At 33.4% G+C, this 25,753-nt stretch overlaps 1 protein-coding gene across 2 annotated transcripts in view; it reads right to left on the bottom strand.

The window, feature by feature from the left end:
- Positions 1 to 25,753, bottom strand: part of Cip4 (formin-binding protein 1-like Cip4) — a 180,788-nt gene that overhangs the window by 16,888 nt on the left and 138,147 nt on the right. For both annotated transcript variants that reach the window (XM_088277536.1, XM_088277535.1), the window contains exons 2-8: positions 14,401 to 14,516; positions 11,147 to 11,197; positions 9,220 to 9,364; positions 8,218 to 8,379; positions 6,968 to 7,114; positions 4,428 to 4,565; positions 2,749 to 3,003 (exon numbers count right to left, since the gene is read on the bottom strand). In XM_088277536.1, the coding sequence (XP_088133662.1) occupies positions 2,749 to 3,003; positions 4,428 to 4,565; positions 6,968 to 7,114; positions 8,218 to 8,379; positions 9,220 to 9,364; positions 11,147 to 11,197; positions 14,401 to 14,516 (1,014 nt within the window). The remainder of the gene's footprint in view (positions 1 to 2,748; positions 3,004 to 4,427; positions 4,566 to 6,967; positions 7,115 to 8,217; positions 8,380 to 9,219; positions 9,365 to 11,146; positions 11,198 to 14,400; positions 14,517 to 25,753) is intronic.

Raw genomic sequence — 25,753 nt, 5'->3', positions numbered from 1 at the left:
AAATTATTTTGGAAATCGCGCCACATAATGTGAAGCCAAACTCGACATAGAAGTGGAATAATTTAACCATTATCGTAATACCTTTGAAAACATAACAATTGGATTATATTTAAGTATATAAATAAATACGTAGTAGGTAATATGAATAACTTTCATCAATTCTACATAAGGAAGGCATCTAAAATTAAATACAGGGGAATAGAACATTATGTATCGAATCTACCATGCTTCATTTAAATTTTACTTTCAAATGCATTTTTATTCTTACTAAATACTGCATAATACTACCATAATGATTTATATATGCTTCTTTAATCCTGCTTTGAAATAATCATATACCTTAATGAACACAAATGTTTGGCCTATATTAAAAAAATAAACAAAATGAAATAAAGGCTTGTTTCATAAAATTCAAAATTGAGGGGACCAAAAAAAACAATTCAATAATTTACTATGGATGGTTCATACAAAGTAATGGTTGCGAGTGATTAGTATTTTTTTGGTTTGAAAAATAACAAAATGAAGTGAACAAATTCAATAAATTTCTTTATTTTTTCCAAAACATTTTTTAAAAACTTCAATATGATTTTCATTTAGATTTTTGGGTGAAATATTCCTTATATGAGTGTTAGATGAACTAGTGAAAGTATTGTGAAAAAAAACATGGAGCAAATTTGAAGTAATCATGTCTGATCTTCACCAAATCTCAACTAAAATGACAATATTTGGGTTTTGAGCATAAAGTGAACTTGACAATTTTTGGTACAACAACAAAAGCGCAACTTTTAAAACTAAATAAAATACATATTTTCATAACTATCACTTTAAAATGAAGAAAATTGTCACTTCCTCCTTTATTTCTATACTACTTAATTGAACAAGACTATAATTTGTTATTACCGTCACCAAGTACTGTGGCAAGTAATCGCCACCATTAAAACTGTACTACAGTATGTCATCAGAAAATATACTACAACAAATAATTCAATAACAACAGTAGCAATTTTGGTTTTAAATAACAAAAATAATAAACATGATAAAGATAAATCAATTAACATGAAACTCCACTACAATCATTCTGGGTAACTTTTAACACTTTTTGTACCGTAGAACTGGATTTCAAATGTTTATACTTGTACTGACTACGTAGTAGATATCAAATATGCACATCAAGACGCTAGCCCACGAACAAGATACAATTAGGTACCGTAGAACGGGGCTACTTGAACATTGATGTGTTATTTGAGCCCAGTACAAAATAAATATTTAGATCTGTATTTGGTCAACAATAATGAACGTATCGACATGATTCATTGTTTCCCTGACAGGTGACACTTATTGTCACGATACATTCATTATTGTAGACCAAATACAGATCTAAATATTTTTTTGTACTGGGCTCAAGTAACACATCAAAGATCAAGTATCAAGTTCTACGGTATTGGTTTTGTAAAATTTACAAAAGTTACACACAAATTACATATTTTGGGGCTTCATTATATTTTTCATAAATTCTACATTAAATGTTCTTTTTCCCATAAGAATCCCAATATCAGTAAGTATATATCATTGGATGTAGAATTCATGAAAATTATAAATAATCCCCAACATACACATTTTGTATGTAAATTTTATAACAGAAACCAACACAAAAAGTATTCAAAGTTACCCAGAATGAGTGTATTGTAACAAAACAAATTATTTATTTTTGTAAAGGCTACGGTTTTCATAATTAGATATTTTTTCAGTCTTCAATATATAATATGCTGCCAATACCGTTTTAAATTCTATTTACATAAAGCTTGGATATTTGTATTTTTGCAAAAAGCGAGCCCGCAACCACTCTACAAATCTGAAAAACAAGTCTTAGAGTAAACTAATAGCGGAACTAGATGTTCCCAGTCCTTCAGCTATTGAGTTCATTCTTGCTTGCATCATACTTTTTCACAAAGAAAATCCAACAAAACATAGTAATTTACTACGCCAGAAATATAGAAATCTATCAAAATAAAAAGACTGTGTATCTAATATACTATGACCAATGTATGAAAATATCTGAAGAAATAGAAGTTGAAAAAGATATATTTTGAGCACTGAATTAAAATGGCATACTTTAAGCAGCGCGGAAACCTATAGTCTATCTCACGTTTCTTTAATATTCTTCATAATGACCATTTCCAATACCCCTTAAGAAACATTTGAAACATTATTAACCTTTCTTGGAACTCTGACCGTCCATCATATCATCTCCTCTCCATTTCTCATTCAACCCCTAAAAATTTTCTCAATCCTGCTTCCTGTGCTATTATCTCTTAATTGCCATGTATAACTATGCATGATGAATTTGTAAAAGTACTATCTGCTCACCAATTCAAACAGCTCAAGGTTCAAACCTTGACCACTCAAGTATTCTTCACAAGTTTTCAGTTCAACTTCACAAGTACACTCAAGACACAGTAAGATTCAAACCTTGACCACTTAAGACACAGCAAGCTTCAAACCTTGATCACTCAAGACACAGAAAGATTCAAACCTTAACTACTCAAGCACACCCTGACCGCTCAAGACACAGCGAGATTAAAACCTTGACCACTTAAGACGTAGCAAGATTCAAACTTTGACCATTCAAGACACAGCAAGATTCAAACCTAGACCACTCATACTCGGAATATCGCTTAATACAGCCTGCCAAACTGATTTGTCTGTCACCGACGGGCGGTAGACTTGCGCCGCTTCCATTGCTCTCACCTTGTTGCTGCTGAATATCCCGAAGAGGCCGACCCTCTTCTTGAGCTTGGTCTGGCCGACGGTGCCGCGAGCCGTGAGCGCAGCGGCGCGGCGAGGCGCCCCGTCCTGCGCGGCTCGCCCATCCGCGGCGTCGCGCCCTGCCGGGCCCCCCGCGCCGCCCGCGGGGCCCGGCGCCGCCTTGGACAGGTCTTCGAACGGGTGGTCGCCCGGCGGCGTGAAGCCCGACTTGTACCGCTCTATCACCATCATCGTGTCCTGGAAATATGGGTAATAAGGTAAAGACAACTTCTTCTTATTCTTCTGCTTGGTGTAGGCCTTGTGACCTGTTTTTAAGAGGGATTAAGCTCCTGCGATGTTGGTTCCCACTGCTTAGGGCACTGCATCATATCAAAGCAGTATTATCGTGATTGTTAACACGTGAAGGAAAGGTGATCGGCCATGCGCAATAACTTGCAAAGCTTAACTGTCCATACAACTGTGGTCAGCTGGTTTATAAATATATTCACAATATTTTGAGTATATCTTCTTACTGTGTAGTAGGAGTTATTTATATTGATATCTCAACATACGTACGTGAAGAAAAATATTACATACATTTCATAAAGGACTTCGCTAATTAAAAATCTTAGTTATGTAAACCATAGACCGTACATAAGTAGCATGCGCAGGGTGTCAATTGGAGCATAAATATAACATCTCTAATATATAACATACATGTGTATAAAATGATCACTTAAACCAGAAAATGACAGGTTGTTAGCTCTGTAGATATCCAGACTTACATATTCTTCTTGATCTCATACTATGTTGATATATCAATAAAAATATATAGTATAGGAGACAAATTATACCTCTTTCTCATTGAAAAGGCCACATTAGAATGTTGAATGTTACATGTGTATAAAATGATCACTTAACCGGTTAACTGCCAAAAGCGTGTTAAGACGCATAATTTTCTGTGAACGGAGCGCCGCTTATACAAAAATTACGTCTGAAGACGCACCGTTTTAAATGGGCTTTTACTAAAGAAAATCAATGATTTAAAATGTACAAATATATTGAACGCATAGTGACATCTACTGAGAATATCTTTGCATACTTAGAATTGAAACAGAATTTGTTTTTACCACTTTAAATGTAAATTAAAGAGAGCTTTGTCGTCGGAACAACTAATGGCGCTCAGGGTTGTCCAATAATCCCCGAGTTGCCGTCACTGCCGAATCTGATGGCAGTGATTTTAGTGTCGATTCTGATGATTTTTTTATTTTTTTAAATCATAGTGTATATGTATGTATACTTTTAATATTAAACTAATATAAACAATTACTTTTGACTTATAATTTAGTTTTCATATTTTCTATGACAAATTTTGTGACAACCCTGCAACATGAACAATTAATTTTACGATTATGGATAAATGACTGCACGGCGCGTTCTTCATTTATTTGGTAAGTTTTATAAATAAACGTTAATAACAATATGTTTACAAGGTTTTATTTTTGTGGTAAAATTCGCGGCGTGCTGGGTACCGCCATACATGTACCTGCCGGCAGTTAACTGGTTAAACTAGCAAATGACAGCCCGTATGCCCTGTAGATATCCAGACTTCCATATTCATATTTATCTCATGCTATGTTGATATATCGATAAAAATATATAGTTTAGAAGACAAAATTCACCTCTTTTTCATTGATGAGGTCACCCGCCCTCACGATTCCGTCCAGACACTTAGCGATGATGGGGAAAACATTTCTCTCTATATCCACAGAGCTGTGTATGAAATTCTTTATGTTTTTTATCCGTTTTTCGTCTAATTCCTGAAAACAGATACTCGCCATTACCTTCAAATTCAAACATAATATGTTTCTCTTAGGGTGGTGACTGACCGGAGCCATTTTGTCGTAACGTAACATGTTACGATGCGAGCATTCAGGCAGTCAGTACAGCGAGCCGAGCGCTCCATCCATAGTTTCGGATGCTCGCTGATGCTCGCCGCGAGCGATGTTACGACGTTACGTTATGACGAAATGCTCCGTTCAGTCACCACCCTTAGACATCAACACCACCGATTGATCTATACTACGTTGGATTTTTTTTAAACATTATTTTTGTTAACTATATACTTATATTTACACATATAAAAAACATATTTACATTCATTAAAAAATTTATAAACATAATTTTTTCTTTGCAGAGACCCACCAAGCTACCTTGTGTGTCTTGTCAGTAGATTTCTTTTCACTTTCATACTTTTTTATTGTTTTTTAATAAAAAAATAAAGTATCTATTTGAACTTAATATACACACACAAAAAGAAATATTTTTTTTTAACAAAAAGGTTTCTACAATTTCCATAGAATTAACTCTTGATCATTTGATGACCCTCTTGATGATGTTAGGAACGATATATTGGAACGATATATTGGAACGATATATTGAAGTTTACTTAAAAGTAAAAAGCTTATTTGGGTTATATATTCCTCACTTGTGTGTGTGTGTGTGTATGTATGCACAAGAAAAGATCACGTAATAGCACTTAGAACTGCAATAGTTCAACAATAGGAAGACTTCACACCTCACTGCACACACGCCATACGGATAAGGAACTGAACAATGCAGCTCAACAATCTTACAGTATAACAATGGTCATTCATAAACATACAACCCTATGTTGTGCACATACACATATTATTATATATAATATTATTATATATAATACACATACATACAAATATGCTAGTCTCAAAGTATACATCAATTTGTAGATCAAAAAGGGATATTGGTAATGTAGCAAAACATAAAGAAAACTTAAAGAATGTAAATTTGTAATTATTATAAAGCTCACAAAAAAAACTTTACCTTACTATAACTTAATTATGATGCTGACTGATTTCGGAGTAAACGGCCTCTTCCTTAAGACTAACTAATAATTTGTCTTAAAGAATAATCTGTTAGCTTCGAATCAAACAGTGTTAAAATAAGATATATTGAATGACATTATACACAAAGTAATTTTGTAAGTTTCAAAATGGAGAATCACAAATTTGTGTTTAAAATATTTATTATACTTCATATTATTATTTTTATTGAACTGTCTTTTACATTGTAGAATTCCACAATGTATTATTTTTAGTGTATGTAAATAATAATAAACATAACTTGAAATTATAATGAATTTATTTATTTTGTGACCGATTGTGAAATATATTTCCGACCCCTAGCAAAATTGGCTTTTGAAGACATACCTTGTTTTGCAATATGTGCATTAAAAAAAAAAAATTAATCTTTACGCTATGTTTGCAGGAAATGCTTAAAAGCGTCTTTTACATACAGTGGTAGAGAGCGAGACGCTTATAAGCGTTTTATTTGCTTACTTTTGGTAGAGCGCAAGAGACGTCAAAAAACATTGCACAGATCAGGATTGGGTTTGCGGTTACTTGTGAATAGTACATATATGAATAGTATAAATTAGTACACTCATTAAAAAAAAGTAGACAGTTACATTCCAATTGGAAAAAAAAACATTTGTCCTCTGCTCCATATACTGTTGTAATAGATACGAGTGACAAAAATGTAAGCTTGGAATTTAAATAAATAATACTAATGATGAAAAAAAAGACAAATAACATCCGACATGGGACCTAAGAACAAAAAATCGATGTCGAATGAGATTCGACATTGGTCTGGGTTGATGACAAAACCACCTGACAGCAATGTGTTAAGATATATCGCTCACTTCTTTCAAGAACGTCATAAATCAAAAAACTTAATTTTTCAGGAGAACGTTTTTAAAGTTAAAAAATATAACACAAAATATTAAAAATAAATATCAAGCCACTTACTGAACTTTTTACTGTGCAACAAATCTTTTTAGGTAAAACCTGAAGGTTTTTTCTCCATTTGAAAAAATTTAATTTATTTAAAAAAATAATTAAATAATACATTTTCTTCAAAATGCAAAAATAACACTTTCTGTCCTGTAGCGGGTAGATATTAAGTTAAAAATATGCCTCTTTTGCTGTGATATAGTACATTTTCTGGGCATTCCGAAAACATGCACAACTGAAAATAGACGATTTTTGATTTATGACGTTCTTGAAAGGAGTGAGCGATATACAAAAATACCAATTCAATATGCTATTTTTACAGGTAAGCCTGAGTGACTTGTATTTAATAGAAAGGGGTCATACTGTGGCAGAGTGAGGTGAGTTCAATTTACCTGTAATTGTCTAAAGACTTCTGGTAATGATACATTAAAGTGCGACCTCCTCAGGTCATTGGTCTTCTGCAGTTGATTGGCGTATTCTGTTTTGGCATCCTCACACTGCTGTGACTTCATGGCCATGTTTATTCTCTGCTTCTCAACCTGAAATCAAGAAAATATTTTTGAAAAATCACAGTTAAATGCTGAATTATGTAAAAATATAGATCTGCCTAGTGAGTAAAGTGCAGAAGCAAACATTTGCGACTGGATCGGGATAAGAGGGGTTGTTCCGGACGGCGCAGGACCACAAAGCCTTTGCCAGAGTGATCACCAACTACAGGGGTCCTTCATGTCATTCATGTCCTGACAGGGCAAAACTAGAAGAAAAATGAGTAATTGTTGCTTTTCGGCTACCCGAATGGCATGGTATTCATTACTTTGCTTTGCTGTACCATTGTCATTTGTATATGTGGAAAATAGACCCTGGTTAGCGCTGATTCATTTAGCACTTCATTTTGCTGACATGGATTACCCACACTAAGCAGGGATTACTGTATACAAATTGGATAAGAACAAACAATAAATTTGGTAATTAAAATATAACTTTGTTTTAAAATCTCCATAAATATTTTGTTTTAACTTAATTATAATGTCGAAACTAACCGCATCTTTTTCAAGACTGATTAATATTAATACTGATATTAAGACTGATTAGTATTAATCAGTCTCGAAAAAGAAGCGGTTAGCTTTGAAACCGGTAGACAGAGTGAAAGCTGTTGAAATGCGCTCCCTCAGACGAATGTGTGGAAAATCATTGTATGACAGAATTAAAAACGAAGACATAAGAAAGAAATGTAAGGCTAAACAAGGAATAATTGAAAAGATTGGGCAGAGTATTTACGGTGGTATGGACATGTGGAGCGAATGGATAACAAGAGAATGACTAAGAAATATATGTGGCGAATGTGAGAGGGAAAACAGAACGAAGACGACCGAAAAAGATTTGACACGATCAGATCAATCAGAACCTAAAATCTGGGGGTGTCAGAAGTCTGCGTAATCGGAGGGCATGTATGACTAGATATATGGATGTGAAGGAGGCGAGGACTGTATGTCAGGACAGAAGAGTGTGGCGTTCCATCCTTTCTGCCTACCCCTGCGGAGAAACAGCGTGATGGTGATAGTAGTAGTAAGCCACTATGAAAGGTCTCCTTTGCAAACTGATAAACATATTTGTGAGTACAAGTCTACCGCGGCGGTCTCACCTCAGCTCTGCTCAGGTTGAAGTCTGCGTCCGCCCTCTGGTAGTGGTCCAGGGCCCTCTCCGCCTCCCGGAAGGCCTTCTCGTAGTTCCTCCGCGCCCTCTCCAGGGAGATCTCCTGGGCCTGGAGGGTGGTGGACATCTTGGCACCTTCGTTAAGTTGTTTCTGTAATCAACGATTGTTCATTATTCCACAAATACAATATGTGAAAAATAAGAGTCATCTCTGTGGCCAATTTTTATTTTGTTTTTCCAGATTAATACATATTTTGATTTATTTATTGTAACTGCTGACAGTTGGTACAATTCCATTTTCAATTGTTGGGTATATATCCAAAATTATTGTTTCATAATGTCTTGATAAGACGAAATACATCACATATTATTATATATCGCTCACTCCTTTCAACAATGTCATATATCAAAAAACTTGATTTTTCAGGAGATCATTTTTAAAATTTTAAAATAATGAAATATATTAAAAATAAATATCAAGCCACTTATTGAACTTTTTACAGTGCAACACATCATTTTAGGTAAACCTGAATGTTTTTTCTCCATTTAAAAAAAAATGTATATTTAAAAAAATTATTAAACGATACCTTTTCTTCAAAATGCAAAAACAACACTTTCTGCCCCGTAGCGGGTAAATATTAAGTTAAAAATATGCCGCTTTTTCTAGGATATAGTACATTTTCTGGGCATTCCGACAACATCCACAACTGATAATTGATGATTTTTGATTTATGACGTTGTTGAAAGGAGTGAGCAATATACGTAAATAAAAGTAGAATTCAATCCAATAACCTTGTTTAATTTTGGATATATTACCCAAAAATTTAAAATGGAATTCTACCAACTGTCTGCAGTTACAATATACTACTTAGTAAGGTAGGGTAGTTACTGGTTGAGTTTTTACATGTCACGGGGGTAAGTTAAGATAGCTACTGCTTTTCTGCCTATATGGAATGCACGCCCCTGATTGTAATATAGAGATTGGAGTCACCTTTCTCTCCTCCTTGATCTCCTTGGTGAGGAGAGCGAGGTCGCGGACCACGCTGGCCTGCAGGTTCTCGGCCACGACCTCGTGCTGCCCCGCCAGGTCGTTGATCTCATTCATCATCAGCCGAAACGCCTTGCACGGGGTGTATCTGCAAATGAAAAATATTATTAATGAGGAATTGGGACATCCAATACATTTTCGTCGAAACCAAAAATAAAGAATATTTTTACTTACTTATTTTTTTTACAAAAATATTAATAGTATTAGTTAGTACTAGTTAGCTAGTGCATGTTTAACCTCGGCTCGTAACGTATGTTTGTGCTGAAACCTTAAGTGCATGTTGATCTTAGGATCTACCAAAAATCGCATGGGTTAAACATTTTGTGTAGTTTTAAGGTGCTATGGTGCTGAAGGGTGGTATTGTTTGCATACTGTGGTACTGATTGTCCTGACGAAGAGACGGGTACGTATTATATAATATTATAATATTATATAATATTATTAATATTTTTGTAAAACATAAATATTTAAAAATGACTTACCACAAAGCAAATGCTTTAAATATTGATAATATTGAGAATATAATAAAGAAAATGTTTTTTTTAATGGACACAAAATGAGTACGTAGTGGGTTTAAAATATGGTTCACACAGGTATCTTAACGTGTCGGCGATATTATTTAGTGAAATAACCCACTATTCGTCTCAAGCAGCTCACAAATATTGTGGAAAAAAATGTGAAAAAAACTAATGATAACATACACAATACGAAAATTTTGACAGCTGTCAACGGAAGTTGACGTTTAGCGTTGATGTAGTAAGTCGAATAAAATAATAAATAAATACACAACAATGAAAAATGCTTTTGAAAAATATTTTTGGCCAGATATTTTGAATTGTAATAGTCTTTTATAAGTCGTACTATGTAGTTCTTTTTTTTTGCGAAACAGTCGGTCGTGCGTCACAATTACATAAACATTCCTATTGACAATGAAAGGTGCCGGCCTGTCTAACTTGTCACAAGGTTGCTGCAGTCCGCAAGTGACTAACTATGCAAATGGCATTGCGATTCGTAATTTAGTCATCCTGGTAATTGCGGGACGACTACACGACCCGCTCGTCGCCAGAGACTCGCGTCCTTGGCGGGAAAATCCAAGGGGAAAATGGGAATACGAGAGTCGACAGCGTTTTGTAATATGCGCAGCGGCTAGACAAGGGATAAGCCGCGGGAATGAATAATTTTAAATCCCATTTCGGATGTCTGGAGTGTAGAAACGTAGACAACGTAAAAGGATGAATTTTTATATGAAAATATAAGTTTCTTTGATGTTTTTCGCAGATACTTTGTGGCACATTTTACAAACTTTATAAAATGAAAAAACTTTGTTTTTAACCACTTTTTTAGGTACATTTTTTCTCCAACCGGTTTCGACAAGAACATTGTCATCATCGGGGTTTATATTAATTCAAAAACATTAAAATACTCTCACCAAAAAAAATCCACACTCCGTAAAAATCCTAAATAAAAGCTTTATAAATTTAAATAACTTTGTTATTACCACTTTTTTATTAATACAATTTAACCTGCCGGTTTCGATAAGAACCTTGTCATCATCAGGGTTTATATTAATTCAAAAACATTAAAAACATTTTAAATACTCTCACCAAAAAACCTAAAACTAAAACTAACTAACCATCACGCCGCTTCCCCGCAGGGGTAGGCAGAGAGAATAGAACGCCACACCACTCTGTCTTTGCAAACATTCTTCGCCTCTTCCACGTTCATGCATCTCCTCATACATACCCGCCGACTGTTACGACTCCTAAACCAAAAAACCTCCACACATTTTTTAAACTTTAAAATTTATAAAGTGTGCCACAAAGTATCTGCGGGAAACATTCAAGAAAAAATAATAATGAATTCAACTTACTGATAATCATCTTCTTCTTTTTTCTTGGGTTGATAATTTTTCACTAGTCGCCTGCAAGTAGGAATAAACAAGATCAATAATTGAATCGTGCGTTTCAAAAAAATGGTACAAAACAAAATATTATTAAAAAGTGGTAGTACAGTATTGAATGAAATAAACAATTGTACTGTGGGCATGATTGGACATGCGGATAAGAAAAAGAAGAAACTAGTTAAAAATATAAAGTTTTCAATACGTAATTATTCATAAAATATTACATTTTCATTACAATAACATTTTGACGATCGCGGAACTCAAAAGTGCCTATTATGTATTTGACCTAGCTAATTTAATAATGTCGATATCGAATAATAATAAGAAATACAACAGTTGTGTATATATAAAGCTGATTTAGTCATGTTAACATGTTTTATAAACAGGAAGGAAGAATTTCGATGAGTTGAAATAAAATATATAGCAAGTCGTGAAGTATTATTATATTATATATAAATAAGTGTACATACACCTGAGAAAAAAATAAAGACAATGCTCGGCTGTCCAAACTTAAAACACAGTAAGGGACATTTTTTTTGACCAACGTTTTTAAAAAAAAAAACGTTTGTCAAAAAAAATGTTCCTTACTGTGTTTTGAGTGTGGACAGCAGTACTAGTTTCGGTACCTATCACCAAGCCATGGAAATGATATAGAGCTGCATTAAGCTTTCGTACCTAATAAAACGTGTATCGAAATGTGGAATTGCGTGAAAATTTGTAATCGCCAAGGAAGGAAATATATTGATAATGATAATTACCGCTCGGCACAAAAACCGCACGATTTTCACACAGGTGCACTTGTAATAGTAAAAATAATTTCATTAATTGATTCAGCAGTCACTTTGTGGTAAAATCTATCAATTTTTACATTTTTTTTACTTAGTAAATACCACTATTTCGTAAAATCTACTATGACACGTGTTTCTATGCATTCCGCATGATTTTCAAACACCGTAAAACAACAAAGAAATACAATGTTTGAAAATGATGCGGAATGCATCGAAACACGTGTCGCAGTAGATTTTAAGGAAAAGTGGTATTTACTGAGTAAAAAATTAATTAAAAATAATATTACAGTAAAACCTCGATATAACGGACCTCTTTTTAACAGACTTCGTATATAACGAACAACAAAATCCGGCCAAATAAAAAAAATGTCCTGTTAAATAATTCGTACTTAATTTCGCCGCTCGTAATCAATTTTTAGCGGCTATGATAATCACGTCATACGTCTAGCACTAGAATTTGAGACATAATGCCGTCCAGCTCGTAGATGCACCTAGCCGGAGCAACAACAATACTGCCAAAATTGAAGTAATCAGTGGCAAGATCACTTCTCGACGATCTAATAACATTTATTGACCTTTCGTCAGATAACGAAGATCATCTATAATTTTCGTAATTTTAGAGAGTTCAAGAGAGAATAAAACAGCAATCTTCAAAAGTGCAAACAACTCGATTTCTTTTTCGAATCAGGATTACCGAAATCAAGCGTTATAAATAAGTCCGTTATATCGAGGTTCTACTGTACGTACTTCGGATGATGTCAATAATAGAAGTAATAAATATTAATAGTGAATGTCTAGCTATGATGATCATTATAAAATGTTAACAGTGAATCAGTACAAGGTCAGCGGTGGAAACTTGACCTACACATAGCGATGATGCATAGCATTGCACTGTATAAGTAAGTATGTATCCTCAATATAGATGTGCCTAATGAGTAATCGCTACTTTTTCGGTTACCTGATTGGGATGGTATTCGTTACATATTCCAGGTTTATATTTCTTTCCAGCTTAAATTTTTGATGTCAAATTGTCAAATATATAAGGAACTATGCTGAATACGACAGATATTTATCTGTTCCATGTCTCCGAGGGGTCATTACGAAGCGGGATTATTATACAATTTTAAAAATTTATTTACTTGTAATTTGCTGTCTTTATTGTTATTATTGTCTTTTTATTTAGTTTGTTATTTATGCTATTAATATATACGCCTTAAACGTTAGTTTGTAATGAATATGTTAATTATTCAATAAATTGGATTGAATTAAGCTCTGAATGGTGTGATTAGATTTAAATAATCGAATCCAAAAACCGGATTAAGACAACGACTTTTTTAATAAGTCGTTATTTAATTCGTTTGTTTGTAAATCCATTACCCATCACTGATCCTCACTAATTTATATACATACATGATTTAGTCCGAATCAAATGCAACTAACTCCACAACCACATCCAATGAACAACGAACTTTAGATGGCGTTTTGTTTGTAGTTGTTCAAAGTATCATTCCTTAGTCAACGCTTACAGTAAACTTATGGAGTTTACCAAGTTTTTTCTTAGTCGAAACATTAGTACCAAGTTGCATTATGGCAGTGTTATAAAAAAGAAGTTAATTTTGCGAGGAAAGATTCAAGAATTTCGAAGACCTGAAAGAGGACAGACCTCTTGGTTGAAAAAGCGGAGAAACTGGTTTGAGAAGATCACCACATTCCTGCGAAACGCAGTCTCCAGAACCCGAATACCCCTGACGATAGCCAACCTCCAAGTGAGTGAGGCACCCATATAAGGAGTGTTTTTTGACAGTCAACATCTATAAGAGGAGTACTCGTGACACTGTCGGCCCATGACGTAGTATATCAGAAATATACCCATACTGTAGAATATCAGAAAATATTAATTAACATTTATAGATAAAAAAAAGCTCTATGGCTCCGAATGCTGGACGATGTATAACACCTACTCTATGCAACTATAAACTGCTGAAATGTGAATGCGATGCTCAGCTGGAGTGTTCCTTAGAGACAAAATAAAGAGTTCACGCATTCGTTGAAATCTGGGTGTAACAGACATCAGTAGTGTAGAGGAAAGTAAATTGAGATGGTACGGGCACATAGCACGCAAAGAACCTGAACATATTGTGAACCAGTCAATCGCCATGGATCTTCCTCGAAAGACATCTAAAGGAAGACCAAAGAATTCCTGCTTCTTACGATCGCGGAAGGCATGTGCGAAGGCACAAACTACAAAGGACGACTCCGGTTAAACTATATGGACCAAATTATCTCCGAGATGGAGACGGGTGAGGGCTGGCCATGAAAGAAGAAAACCAATCATCACAGAGATTGTAACCCACGAAGAAGACGATATAAAGATCCTTTTTTTAATCCTATGTGCTCAAAACGGTTAGTTGTTGTACGAAGGAAGGACCTTACCTCAATTTGCCCGCGTACTCCGTCTCGATGGCGCAGCGGTCCTTGATGAAGTGACTGTACTTCTCGAGGAAGTCTATACCCTTCTGTGTGTGCAGGGACAGGTTCTCGTACTGGTCCTGTAACAAAACAAAGTGTACGTCAGCGACTGGACAAAGGGGTACAAATCATCAAACAGTAATATTTAGAAAGAACTCGTCTAGCGAAGAGTAGGAGAACCAGACTGTCCGGCATACAGCGGAGGAGTGCCCACCAGAAGACACCTTCCTGGCCTTAAAGTCCTTCACAAAGCTACCCCAGGAGCGGTCAAATTATTACTACCTGTACCTAAGTATCTGGGTGAGAGGTCATACACTAACATACCCAAATCATTGTTGCTTTTCTTCTATTCCCATATTAAAGAGACCTTATAATAGTCTTCGCCACAGTAAAAGGGGGCGGTATTTCTAAAATTTCTATAATTATTTTAGTTTAAATTTTTTTGAAGCCCTTTACTCGTTTAGGAGTGATTTGTTTATTGTCAATTGAGAATCGGCGATGGCATGTCGGAAATCGCGGGAAGTGCGTACCGTACGCATTCGGTAAGAAAAACGTTAATTTCGATTTAACGTACTTTCGTTGTAGTTTTAACATTTACGGAACGCTTCGAGAATATTAAGGAGAGACATTTGCATACGTGCGACGATGTTGCAGATATAATTTGACGAAAACCGAAACGACCTTCGATTCGAGACGTTTCGAATGTTGTTTGCACGAGGAATATGTTGTTGACGTGACTTGATTAAATTATAGCCTGTCGAGTAAAATATCTGTATATGAAGAGCTGTAAGTAGTTACATATGCAAATTTGCTGAAAGCCTGCCTATAATGTTTTTGATTTATTTTATGTTTGTAGAATTCGCAGTCATTATCGACCCTATAAATAGTTAATCGTTTATTAGGTAACATATAACATTATTATTTTAGCATTGCGAAGAGTAATAATTGTAAAAATGTGTCACGTTTTAGTTTATACATCGAGTCTTTTGGTGTTATTTCTAATGTGCATTAAAAATATGTAGATATATACATATATGTATATATATATATATATATATATATATATATATATATATATATATATATATATATATATATATATATATATATATATATATATATATATATATATATATATATATATATATATATATATATATATATATATATATATATATATATATATATATATATATATATATATATATATATATATATATATATATATATATATATATATATATATATATATATATATATATATATATATATATATATATATATATATATATATATATATATATATATATATATATATATATATATATATATATATATATATATATATATATATATATGTATGTATATATATAATCATCTTGCATGGATCTTGACATCTTGTCCCCAAACTCATTTTGTAGATACGCCTTTGTGTTACTAACCTATCGTCATGTTATTCTTTTCACTTTATATATTATTTTACATTAAACTTTTTTCTTTACAATTTACTATAATAAAAATTAAAACAATCAAGAAAATCTATGCTTTTAGTGTTATTTATGTTAAGGTGGAGACTGACCGGAGTCGTTTAGTTGTAACGTAAAACGTTACGATGCGAGCATTCGTATAGACAGTACAGCGAGCCGAGCTCGTTCCGAGTACTCCATCCGATGTTCGGATGCTCGTTGCGAATGTTACGTTACGACGGTCAGTGCCCACCTATATGCATAACCTTATACTTAATCTGTATCTGTATTTGAAGATTTTTAGCAACTGTATTGTCACATTGTAAGGAACTGTACCCGAGAATTTAACTGACAAACCTGGTTACTAAGATAAATTCTCAACTAATAAACAAACAGACAAGTTCTCTAACTAGCTAGTTAGTTAAATTACTTGTACCCGAGAATATTTAAATAACTAACTATCTTCTCTAACTAACCTAGCTCTCTAACTAGTTAGTTCGTTAGTTAAATAGTTTTACTAACTTATTGTCTCTGTCTAATTAGTTAAATTGCGTGTGGTCGAGAATTTAACTATCATCTCTAACTAACATAGTTCTCTAACTAGATAGTTAGTTAAATTCTCGAGCGCAGTTCTTGACAACAGTTGCCAAAAATCTTCAAATAGAGAAATTATAAGGATATACATAATAATAATAATAATAATAATGGTGTGGATTATACGGCTGTCCAAACTTAAAACACAGTAAGGGACATATTTTTTGTAGAATATTTTTTTTGCATTTTTGGACTGAGTAGCATCTACTTAGTCCAAAAATGCAAAAAAACGTATTACAAAAAAAAATTCCCTTACTGTGTTTTGAGTTTGGACAGCCGTATAGCTTTGGTAATAGAGTAATAGACCATATTATAAGCTATTTATAGAACGCATCTGGTGCCAAATACTACCTATTTACAATACTGTGCGAAATATATTTTTTTAATTGGGTCAATACACTAAGACGGAACTGAAGCAGTTGCCAAAGTTGGCATATGGTAATGGCACCATAACGGTGCAACATTCCTAAGGTTATGAATAATAATGATATTATGATTTCCTTATATCTTCATCATTGGTGAAAATGCACGACGTTTCATCACGTAGTGTGGCAGTGGGTAGAGGAGGGGGAGGTGACGTCATACATAATGAGCATTCTTGTGGGACGGATGCATCGCTCGCATTTTAAATGCACTGTTGATATGGGGAGGAAAATCCGACGATTGTCCGAGTATATTTGTCGTATGAATCACAACATCGTCAACTACAAGATTATATTGATAAGGCTACATTACAAAAATAAACTTTGGTGAATCGCATGAATAACGCAATTAAGGACCAATATTTATTTGAAAATATTACATACATAAGTCAAATATCGCTCACTCCTTTCAACAACGTTATATGTAAAAAAAATCGTCAATTTATAGTTGTGCATGTTTTTGGAATGCCCAGAAAATGTACTATATCCCAGCAAAAGCGGCATATTTTTAACATAATATTTACCCGCTACAGGGTAGAAAATATTGTTTTTGAATTTTGAAGAAAAGGTATTGTTTTATTTTTTTTAAACATACTAAATATTTTTCAATTATTTATTATATTTAAACTTTAAAAACGATCTCCAGAAAAATCAAGTTTTTGATATATGACGTTGTTGAAAGGAGTGAGCGATATATAGTATTTTTGATGAATAATTTACATTAATCATTTTGGGACATTGGATTATGGTTAAAAAGAATGAAAAACAGATAAGAAAGTAAGAAACAAGAAAACACGATATACGATAAATCGCAACATATTTTTTTTTCAAACCCAGGTAACGTAATTACTGTTTTTTTTGCTTAAAAACCCATTTTTTGATAAAAAAATTGCAATAAATATATGGTTTTGAAAAGAAAAGAATTATTGAAAGGTAAGTTCAAAAAAATATATATACTTATATTATTTTAAAAAAGGCAAATTCAGTGCACCACGTTTTAAAAGCCCGCCTCCGTAATGATCAGCACGCTCGGCTACCGTACTGGAAGTTTCGGGTTCGATATCCAGGGGGGGGGGTAAAATAAATAAAAGTGATTTTTTCACTCTAATATTTATTCAATATTACCCGAAGCGGAGCGCTGATCACCTTTCCTTCGTGTGTTAACGATCAGGATAACAGTGCGTTTATATGATGCAGTGCCCTATGCACCATCGGGTGCGGTTGAGGGTTTGAAGAAGACTAAAACATAATTTTAAGTAAAAGGATGTAATTTTAGTTAGTGTATAGGAAAGTATTCAAAAAACCTTATCGGGGTTAAAATTACGCGAAGCAAAGTAAACCTTTATTGGTCCGTCAAACGTATTCTCCCTTTATTGGTTCGTTAAACCCCACTTCGGGAATAACGAGCTATAAAATGGAGAATACATCAAGATGATGTTGCATCGGCAGTTATGGTAACGAGATGCGGCCACAAACCTTACATCTAACCCAAATCCTACACCATAATGACACATAAAAATACTTATCGCCACATTAGTGCGGCCCGTGTGACGAGAATATCACAGTCCTGCCCTGTGTCGGCCGGCAGGGCCGCAATGGATTATTATTTACTTTATACAATTAAATAAGTTTTAACCACTTTTTTATTAAAACAATTTAACCTACCGGTTTCGACAAGAAGCTTGTCATCATCAGGGTTTATTTTAATTCAAAAACATTAAAAACACCAAAATACTCTCACCAAAAACTTCCACACACTCCGTAAAAATCCCAAACGTTATTTTTATTATTCATTGCATAGCAACCCTAAATAACAACTAATGGAATCACCCAAAAGCAGTATGAAGTTGCGGAAAACATTCAAGAAATAAAACATTATTTACTTATTCAAATAGTTTTTGGGAATCAACAGGTCGCCATTCAAAAGGGAATACTGTAAATACTGCGAGTTATAGTAAATTATTAATTATTAATCTTCTTCAAGCCCTTACCCGCACTCTAATGGTGCATATGGCACTGCATCATCTTAACGCAGTGTTATCTTAATCGTACACATGCACACATGAAGGAAAGGTGATCAGCCCTCCGCTTCAGGTACCAGTCTAGGGTAATATTGTCCGCCTCCGTAAAATAATGTCTGGCCGCTCGGCTTCTGTTCTGGAGGTCCCGGGTTCGATTCCGAGGGGGAGGGGAGTCTAATAAATATATGTGATTTTTTCACTGTAATATTCAATCAATAATTAGTAATCGGTGTATTTAATTTATTTAAAAAAAAAATGAATTCATACTGTAAGAAACAAATTATTGATTTATTTATGATAGCTGTAGTGTGATACAAATAATTTATTTTATTTCAAGATTTTACTTGGTAAATACCACAATTTCGTAAATCTACTGTGACACGTGTTTCGATGCATTCGGTATCATTTTCAAACACAGTATGTGAGCCTAAATTTTAAATTTTGTCCACCTCCGTAGTGTAATGGTCAGCATGCTCGGCTACCGTACTGGAGTTCTCGGTTTCGATTCCCTGGGAGTTCAAATAAATATAAGTGATTTTTTCACTCTAATGTTTATTAAATATTACCCTGGACTGGTATCCGAAGCGGAGGGCTAATCACCTTTCCTTCATCTGTTAACGATCGAGAGAACACTGCGTTTATATGATGCAGTGCCCTATGCACCATTGGGGTGCGGATAAGGGTATATAAAAAATAAGGTAAAAAAAATAGAGTCCTGTCCTCGGGACGTTGATGGATGAAGAGAGGGAAGGAGCTGTTTCTTATTAACACAATAGATTTGAAGAAATAGTGATATTTACCAAGTAAAACTTAAATTAAAATAAATTATTTGTTTCACACTACAGCTATCATAAATAAATCAATAATTTCTTTCTTAGAGTATGAATTAAGTTTTTTTTTTCAGAAGGGGACACGTTTCAATTTTTCGTCTTATTTGCCCTACCGCACCTAAAAAAAAATCACGTGTAAAAAATGCGAATGGCAACCCTGAATTGTAATAACAAAAATAAGTATGCATTTCAATGAGATGCTAATCACGTAACGGCCAGAGACAAGACTGGCTATCGGTGACGATGAAAAGCGACATAATAAAACAGAAATCGGCAACGGTCCGGTGCTACCGAAAAATTCTGAACTGTAAATAAACGAAAATCTAATGGTGCCTTCGTGCTGACGTGACGGTACAATATTTAATAGTGTGCAGAATTGCACTTGAAAAAATTCGGCGTAACAAAATATGCAAAACCAAGTTCGTGATGTGATAATATATTATTGTTTTATTTATACATTTGGCGTTTACTTTATACAACTCCACATAAACTTAAAAAAAATAAAATATAATAATAATAATAATAATATATATATACATATATATATATATATATATATATATATATATATATATATATATATATATATATATATATATATATATATATATATATATATATATATATATATATATATATATATATATATATATATATATATATATATGTGTGTATTAAATGTTTTGGAGTCTACTAAACTGTATCTTATATTCTCAATATTATTAATATTTAAAGCATTTACTTTGTGGTTAGTCATTTTCACTTATTTATTTTTTTACAAAAATGTTAATAAAATTAGTATATAACCACTCACCGAGATTTTTACGTCTACCGGTTTCGAGACGTACCCGTCTCTTCGTCAGGACAATCACTAACACAGCATGCAAACAATACTACCCTTCACCACCATAGCACCATTTACACACTCAAAACTACACAAAATGTCTAACACATGCGATTTTTGGTCGACCCGAAGACCAACATGCACTATAGTTTTCAATACAGACATGCGTTACGAGCCGAGGTTAAACGTATCTTATTGTTCAACAATTCATAAAAATTATATTTGTGACAATTGTTTCGGCATTTTCAAACGAATGCGTTCATTGTCATTGTTGTTTCATAGATTTTGAATATTTTCATTGCTTGTGAATACAAGCTTTGTGAAATTAAACATATATATCGTTAATCAGGTAAAAGGGGATACGTGAAGTTACTTTTGAGCTACGTGTGAAAATTCAAAGTATGAAAAGTGAAATAAGATCGAGCAACTAAAACTTGATAACATTCAATTTAATTCAAATTGAAGTTTCACAAATTTGCAAACCCTCACAAACTACCAATTCGAATATGCCCACACATCACAAAACTTGCATTTCCAGCACAAAGCACTACAGCAAAACTTATTGGAAACGAGGTACTTTCAGATCCCCCCATGTTGAAGTAAAGATGATAAAGCTTATGTCATAACTATTGCTTTAAATGAATTAAGACGATCAAACATAATACTACATCATACGTTAGGTATTTTGTTTGTTGTTCAGATTACTTGATCTTCTGTAGGATTTTTCTTCTGTAGGATTTTCTCAAATTTTCAATTTAATTCAATTTATTCAATAATTAACATATACATGACAAACTTACATTTAAGGCGTATATATTAATAACACAAATTACAAAGTAGGTAAGAAGACTGTTTAAGTTGTAGAAGAATCCCGCTTCGGAATACCGCCTCAGAGACATGGAATATCCGTCGTGATATTGTTCAGCATAGCGGTAACTCTTTCCTACAGGCATAACCATCGCATCGGCAGGTTGGTCCTGTGTATAGGAATGTGAAACAATCTATGCCGACGCTGTCTTAACTAACTATCGGGAACATACAGACCAATGCTCCGGACAATTGTTGAATTATCGATCATACCGCGTAATAATCGATAAAAATGCGTAATCAAATACACATTCCTTCAAGTCTCTAAACTACTATAGCCAAGTATACCCTGGAGAAACTTGGTTGGGTAGAGCCAAGGATAATATGTACTAAAATGCAGATAGGCGGTTCGATGACTGAACCGACCATATTGATGTTGTACAAATAAACGCAAAGGATACCTGCGCGATAGCGTCACTGATGACATCAATAATCAATACAATACGAGATATACAAGGATGGAAAAGACGACCGAAAACCGAACACTACCATATACGAACATTGCACTTTTTCAGTATGTATTTTGTTCTGAAAAAACCAGCCTTGCAGAACAGGATAGTCGAGTCTTGATGCTAAAAAGGGCAGTTCGGATGTTCGAGATCAAAATGTGAGTGCGTACGAAATAAGGACATTTCGTTGAGTGGAGATGGTTGGTTTAGATCATGGGTGGCCAAACCGCGGCCCGCGGTCATGTATGACGAATATATTTTTAAACCAAATCAACAAAAATTATGCGCTCAAGTATTATCTATGAGCCAAGTCATCCATGTTGTTAAAAAACATACCCCACGATTCCAACAACAGAATTTTATAGTAAGTGCATAACAACAACAAAATTTCCTGATATTAGATGTTTTGCATAAAAAAATTAGTGCCTTTGGATCTACATACGTATGTAGAGGTTTTTTTTCCAAAATGAAACAGTAAAAATAAAAATAGCGCGTCCATAACAGACGTAAATCTCGAAAACTAGTTAAGGTGTGCAACTTCAACTAGTAAAATAGATTTAGAAAAATTAAGTAAGCGAAAAGAAACTCGTATCTCGTACTCATTGGCCTTTGATAAATTGGTTTGATAAAGTAAAAACAAAATTGGTAATATTGTTTGATTTAAGTGTCAATAATTTTGGTTGCTTAAAATTTTCAAATTGTTTACTACAATACAAATACATTTTTTGTTGGTTGAATGCGTTTTCTTCTCATATCTGGTCTTAGTAATGTTTTTTTTTCACAATTACCCTGACTGTACTTTCTGATTACCTCTGCATTTAAATTATTTATAATACTTACAAAAAATCAAGAAGTATGAGGTTCGTTGTTGTAAAAAAAGTCTGATGTCTGTATGCAGCCCTTGGAAAATTTTTAGGTCATGTATGAAGTTCGTTGTTATAAAAAAAAGTCTGATGTCTGTATGCGGTCCTTGGAAGATTTTTAGGTCATGTATGAAGTTCGTTGTTATAAAAAAAGTCTGATGTCTGTATGCGGTCCTTGGAAGATTTTTAGGTCATGTATGAAGTTCGTTGTTATAAAAAAAGGCTTATGTCTGTATGCGGCCCTTGGAAATTTTTTAGGTCATCAATGCGGCCCGGGGTGAAATTTGGGTTGGCTAGGCCTGGTTTAGATCTTCGTACTCTTCGGTGATTCGGAGACCAGTCTGCTCCAACCAGTTTAGTGGCTGGTGATCCTTCACCAGTCCGAGTGGGCGAGACGGGTCGGATAGTGCCGCGACGAAGGGAGCAATTTCGGCCAATAAATTATCGTCCGCCCGTGACAAGCAATCTCTGCTAGCGGCCGCCACTCTTAGAGGAAAGGTGGACTCAAACGCTTATTATTATTATTACGCGACCGATCGGCGTGTCAATAGCTTCTGGTGCAAAAATATTGTACGATGCATGCTGCGTCGTAAATCACTATAGAAAATGACTAGGTATTAACAACATTGTTGATGAAAACGTTGTTAAAATAAACGCTGAACAAAGCAAAATGGAGATGGAAACAGTGTAAAACTTACAATTTAGTTTTTAAGAATACAAATTAAGTAAAATATGGAAGTCTGCGTTCAGGTCATAAGCACTGTAAATATTCAGACAACTACTACTGCAAATATCCCATATTCTTATTCGTCTATGTTGAGATAACATAAAAAAAACGTAAAAATAACTCCTAAATAGAGAGGTCATAAGCCCTGTAAATACCCATACTTCCATATTATTCTTCATCTACGTTAAGATATCAAAAATAAAACAATGTAAAAACCTGTAAATATATAGACTTCCATATTCTTCTTAATCTGTATTGTGATGACAAAAAAATAAAGAAAAATAACTCATAAATGGAAAAAATCCAGATTTGTGAACAAGTATACATTTGTGACATACTCAAAATGGTATGTACATACTCGTATATTTTTAATGGGATTATTTTTTTAATAACAACCCTTGTTCACACTCAATGGTGCATATAGAGCACTGCGTCAGATAAAACTGCGTATTTTAATCGTAGTTGAACTCAATGAAAAGATGCCAAGATAAAAATCGCTGGTAAACTTGTGTCAAATACTTGAACAAATTCTTGAACTGGTATCTATTTGAACAAAAGAACATCTGTAAGAAATATCCTCAGAATGTGTACAGTAAAATTCTTTGAAAACGATTGGGAACCACACACTAATTTAACGCAATTAAAATTGTCTAAAGTATTTAAAGTAACTTCTTGCGTCTCGTACGAATATTGGCTATATAGATATGAAGAACATTTTGACTGGCGTTTAGATTTAATTTCTAACGTCTACAGCGCAGCTAATTTCGAGCAATTACATCGAGCACTAGACTAGTGTAATATGTAATTATAATGTTCTATACATTAAATAAAAACAGGTTTATTTTATAATACACAACGTTATAAGATTGTCTACGAATGTATAACTATGCGATTGCTAAACGAATAATGATAATAAAATAAAATAACAAATATATAGTTTTTTCAACATAAATTTTATTTGACCAGCGACCGGATTTTGTCGTAACCGACATCATCAGACTGGTGTGAGGCTAGACAAAATTGTATGTAATATTAACAACAAGGCAGGAAAATTATGATTTTGTATCGTGGCTCTAGGTTCCCCTTCCTGCACTCCTCGTTAAACCACAAATGTAATTATTTACTTATTTAGTATTTATACAAAACATATTACATACATAAGTCATCTGTATATATATATATATATATATATATATATATATATATATATATATATATATATATATATATATATATATATATATATATATATATATATATATATATATATATATATATATATATATATATATATATATATATATATATATATATATATATATATATATATATATATATATATATATATATATATATATATATATATATATATATATATATATATATATATATTTATATATTTATATATATTCCTGATGAGCAATTTCCATTTCTCATTTTGGGAACAAAACTGAAACACAAATAAGAAAGTTACTAAAAAGAAAGAAAAAAATAACGAAAATCTAGCACAGGGCAAAATATAAGATATAAAACAATAAACGGGTATAATAAATAGGCATATAAAAAAACATAAGGTGCGAAGCACGTTTCAAAGAAACAAAAGAGAAAATATAACTAATCACCAACACAAATATCTTTCCATAAAGTATTTTTTCAGTTCATTTATTTTGGATCCCTGATTAGGTACTATTTAATATATGTTAGGCAGCTGGTTGATTTGGGTGTATATTTTGATCTTAATCCAAACTTAGTTGTGTTTATCGGCTCCAAATGTTGTATTGCCATTTGCCGTTTATACCGTAACTTTTTGTAGAGTCTCGTCAGTTGTACTGTACTTGCATTTTTAATTTGATTTAATATAATAGAATAATGATAATACTAGAATAACAGCTGCAAATTATCAAATAAGTTGAAGTGATCACAGTAAAAAGATGGGCTCTAGGGAATGGGCCCTTTATCTAAACATGTCGGTCATCATAATAGATGTCTCGGTAAGTTATGGAGCCTGTAGATCGGGCACGCATAATACGTAGGTACAAGAATTGCTAAACGAATAACCATAATACTGGATAAATAGCTACAAATTATCAAATAACTTGAAGTGATCACAAGTATTCTTGGGTGTGGGCCCTTTATCTAACCATGTCGGCCATCATAACAGAAGTCTCGGTAAGTAATAGAGCCTGTAGATCGGGCACGCATAATACGTAGGTACAAGAATTGCTAAACGAATA

Source organism: Brachycentrus maculatus, unplaced genomic scaffold, assembly GCF_059751285.1.
Source record: "Brachycentrus maculatus isolate JH-2025_06_01 unplaced genomic scaffold, ASM5975128v1 h1tg000046l, whole genome shotgun sequence".
In the NCBI taxonomy this organism is placed as follows: domain Eukaryota; kingdom Metazoa; phylum Arthropoda; class Insecta; order Trichoptera; family Brachycentridae; genus Brachycentrus; species Brachycentrus maculatus.
Note: the sequence above shows the minus strand (reverse complement) of the source record. Positions and strands in the feature narration are given on the sequence as shown.